A 3,395-nucleotide genomic window follows, 5' to 3' on the forward strand; every position below is an offset into this window, starting at 1 on the left:
TTATTTTTTTTTTTTTTTTTTTTTTTTTTTTTTTTTTTTTTTTTTTTTACGTTATACTTGATTTTCAGATGTTTCGTAGGAACTAACTTTCTTAAAGATGACAAATGAACCTTTAAAAAAAAAAAACTTTCTTAAAGATGGTTTCTTACTGGTGAGGTATGGTAGCAGGGTTAATATTCAATATAATGAACTAGCACAAATGGTTTCTCCTCCTCTTGTGAGAGTAAGGTGGAAGGTGATGTTGTGGGTTTAAAACCCACTGATGTACTTGTAACCAATAAAAAAAATATTTAAATATAATGGCATCTTTCATTATTTTTTCTCCTAAGAGTCTTAAGTAATGCAAAGATCTGTTCTATTGCTTCAGGTTATATATAGTCTTTCTGAGTGCAAGGGGTATCTTATTTTTGTTTGAAATCTAGTGTTGTTTGTTGTGACATGTGAGCCTATTTTTCATTTTCTCTTAGTGCGCAATCGAAATATTATATATTTTCTTCTTGTGCTGCTCAAAAGTAGATTGTTCCTTTTTTGGATGATGATCATGATTTAGAACTCAGGAACCTCGGGCTCTTTTTTTTTTCCTTGAATAGACAAATATGGCCCTTTGATGGCAAATATATGATTTTGTTTCTGAATTTTACAGATGGTTCCGTTGTTCAATATATCTTTTAGTGGAATTGGGTTTAGCCTGCATGGAAGAACTGACTGCTTGAGTTCCACTGTCAACTTCTCTTTGGCTGCTCAATCATATAATGATAAGTATGAAGCTTGGGAGCCTCTTGTTGAGCCGGTAGATGGACTTTTAAGGTACTTTATTTATTGTGCTTATTACATCAAATGAAAGCACTTTACTGTACTTTGCATCAAATTATATTTAGTGCTTGTGGAGTGTAAAGATATACACTGATACTGTAGCAGATGGAAAAGCACATCTTCGCCAACACCTAGGGACTTCACCTTCTTTTATACAATTATTAAATTCCATAAATATCCTTGCTTTATGTCTATTGTAGGAAGTGTCCCTTCCTCTCTTCTTCTTCTTCTTCTTCTTCATTTTGGATTTTCTTGGTTGTCTGGATTTCAAGCATTTAAATCTCTGTTGTATTTTTCTTTTCTAATTGGTAATTTACGCACGTATCCAGAAGATCTTGAACCCACAAATTCATGCTCTACCCCCTTCTTATAAGGGGAGGAAGTACCATGTAAGCTAGATCTCATCGGCACTTCTATCTATAACCTTTAGCTTTTTAAAAAGAGCAAAAATGACTGTTAGTAGAAGTTGTGCCCCCCCAAAAGGGGGAGAGCGAGTAGTAGATGATTTGGATTCTTAGGATGGAGTATCTTATTAGCAAAACCTTTGTAAGTTGGAGAAAATCTAATTTCTTCTCTTGATGTATTGATATTTTTCCTTGATTGAAGAGGGGGGTTTGGAGGGCGTGGGGTGAGTTGAGTTTATAATCCCTGGCTTGGCTTTGTTTGATTTATTTTCCTTTCTTCTTTCTTTTAGATTTTACTTTTTAAATTATTTTTAAGAGAGAAAACCTCTCATTTGTATTATGATAATTGGTTTTATTTTTATATTATTTTGTTAACTAATCAACCAAAAAAAAAGAAAAAGAAAAAGAAAATTAGGTTTCAATGTTTACCTCCAAATTGTATGTTTATGTCCTTGCTAATTTTTGTCACTTACAAGTTACAAGTAATATATGAAGCTGTTGAGGATCTTTACCCGACCCCAAAATATTGAACCTAAGGCTTGGTTGTTGTCCTTATCTACAAGCAAGGAAGCTTTGCCTTTTTACATTTTCTTCTGTTTTTTGGCTGTTAATATATTTGCTTTAATTATAATGATAATATTCTATTTAAACCTTTACATTATTATTTCATATCATTTCCTAATTCAGTCACTTTTGCAGGTACCAATACAATATCAATGCCCCTGGTGCAGCTTCTCAGTTACGTCTCACTTCAACTAGGGATTTAAACATAAATGTTTCAGTGTCTAATGCAAATATGATTATTCAAGCTTATGCAAGCTGGATTAATCTAAGTCATGTTCATGAATATCATAAAAAACAAGTAAATCTCTTCTATTTCCTCTCTTATTTTGCAATTTTACTTTTCTCTTTTCATTTGTTGCTTTTATACAATGGTATGTACTAATATTTCTTCCCCCCAACCCCCCCATGTGTACTTGCATCAAATAGGAAGCATTTTCTCCAACTTACGGTGGAAGATCTATCATTGACATTCATCACCAGAGAAATTATTATATAATCCCACAAAACAAACTTGGACAGGACATTTTTATTAGAGCCACTGATATCAGGGGACTTCCAAATATAATTCGGATGCCATCTGGGGATATGAAGTCTATAAAAGTTCCTGTTTCAAAAGATATGTTAGATTCTCATTTGAAAGGAAAACTTGGCAGAAAATTCAGAACAATGGTGACAGTTGTTATAGTGGATGCACAGGTATGAGCATTTTTATTTCATGATGGAGGTTATTGCTTTTATTCTAAATAATTACTTTCATATAAATTTATTTCTGAAAAATATATGATAACTGGAAAATTTGTCCTTCAATTACTATTATAAATTTTTTGTTACTACTATAGCTGTAGCTGTAGCTGTAGCTGTAGCTATCATTATTCATTGACTTGATACTAAATTTAGTCATAGCCTCTTGCTTTTGTACTGGTTTTTATGAGTTATTTATTCACCTGGATATACCTGAAATGCAGTTCCCAAGAGTTAAAGGCTTAACTTCTCACCAGTACACTGTAGCAATTCGTCTCACTCCAGACCAAAGTGTCTTGACTGAATTACAGCTCCATCAACAGAGTGCACGGACATCTGGGAGAAGTGAAGATAAATTTTTGTCTACTGACCTTGAATTGGTCAATTGGAATGAAGTATTTTTCTTCAAAGTTGATTCACCAGTATGTGGATAATTTTTTTTCCCACTTGCTAACTTGTTTTTTTTTTTCAATGATATATATGTTTTCTTTCTTTCTATTTTTGGTTTCTTTTCATGAGTTGTCACAACTTTCATTTACCTGAGCTTTGAGCTTAGTCTGAAAAGTAAAAAAAAAAAAATATACCATTGAAATTCCCCTACTATATTATTTTCATTCCTGATGGTTGCTGATAGCAATTTGACCTTAGCATTCAGCAAATTATTTCAAATGCCTGTGTTGCATAATTAAGATTCAGTAAAATTCTAGAGTAGTAAATTCTTCAAAATTATTTTCCTTGCTTGCTGCAAACTTGTAATTACATGCACTTATGAAAGGATTTTCAGGCTTTTGATCATAAGTACCCCAAAATATCGCTAGCTTAGCTGTGCAACTTTTTAAACAGCTGCTTTCCTGCTTAATATATCCCAACTTG

At 32.5% G+C, this 3,395-nt stretch overlaps 1 protein-coding gene across 1 annotated transcript; it reads left to right on the top strand.

Annotated features, from left to right (window-relative positions):
• Positions 1-624: 624 nt before the first annotated feature.
• LOC136065955 (uncharacterized) lies at positions 625-2,972 on the top strand. The gene is made up of 4 exons (XM_065769791.1): positions 625-807; positions 1,917-2,079; positions 2,208-2,477; positions 2,747-2,972. The coding sequence occupies exons 1-4, from the start codon at positions 644-646 to the stop codon at positions 2,954-2,956; spliced, it is 807 nt and encodes a 268-aa protein (XP_065625863.1). The 5' UTR covers positions 625-643; the 3' UTR covers positions 2,957-2,972.
• Positions 2,973-3,395: the final 423 nt, after the last annotated feature.

Source organism: Quercus suber, unplaced genomic scaffold, assembly GCF_002906115.3.
Source record: "Quercus suber isolate HL8 unplaced genomic scaffold, Cork oak 2.0 scaffold_1385, whole genome shotgun sequence".
Taxonomy (NCBI): domain Eukaryota; kingdom Viridiplantae; phylum Streptophyta; class Magnoliopsida; order Fagales; family Fagaceae; genus Quercus; species Quercus suber.

Bases quoted from the DNA above. Each gene is read 5' to 3' on its own strand.
- LOC136065955 (XM_065769791.1), top strand. From the start codon at position 644: ATGGTTCCGTTGTTCAATATATCTTTTAGTGGAATTGGGTTTAGCCTG. The intron at 808-1,916 runs GTACTTTATTTA...TCACTTTTGCAG, and splicing joins CCGGTAGATGGACTTTTAAG to GTACCAATACAATATCAATG. The intron at 2,080-2,207 runs GTAAATCTCTTC...TGCATCAAATAG, and splicing joins ATGAATATCATAAAAAACAA to GAAGCATTTTCTCCAACTTA.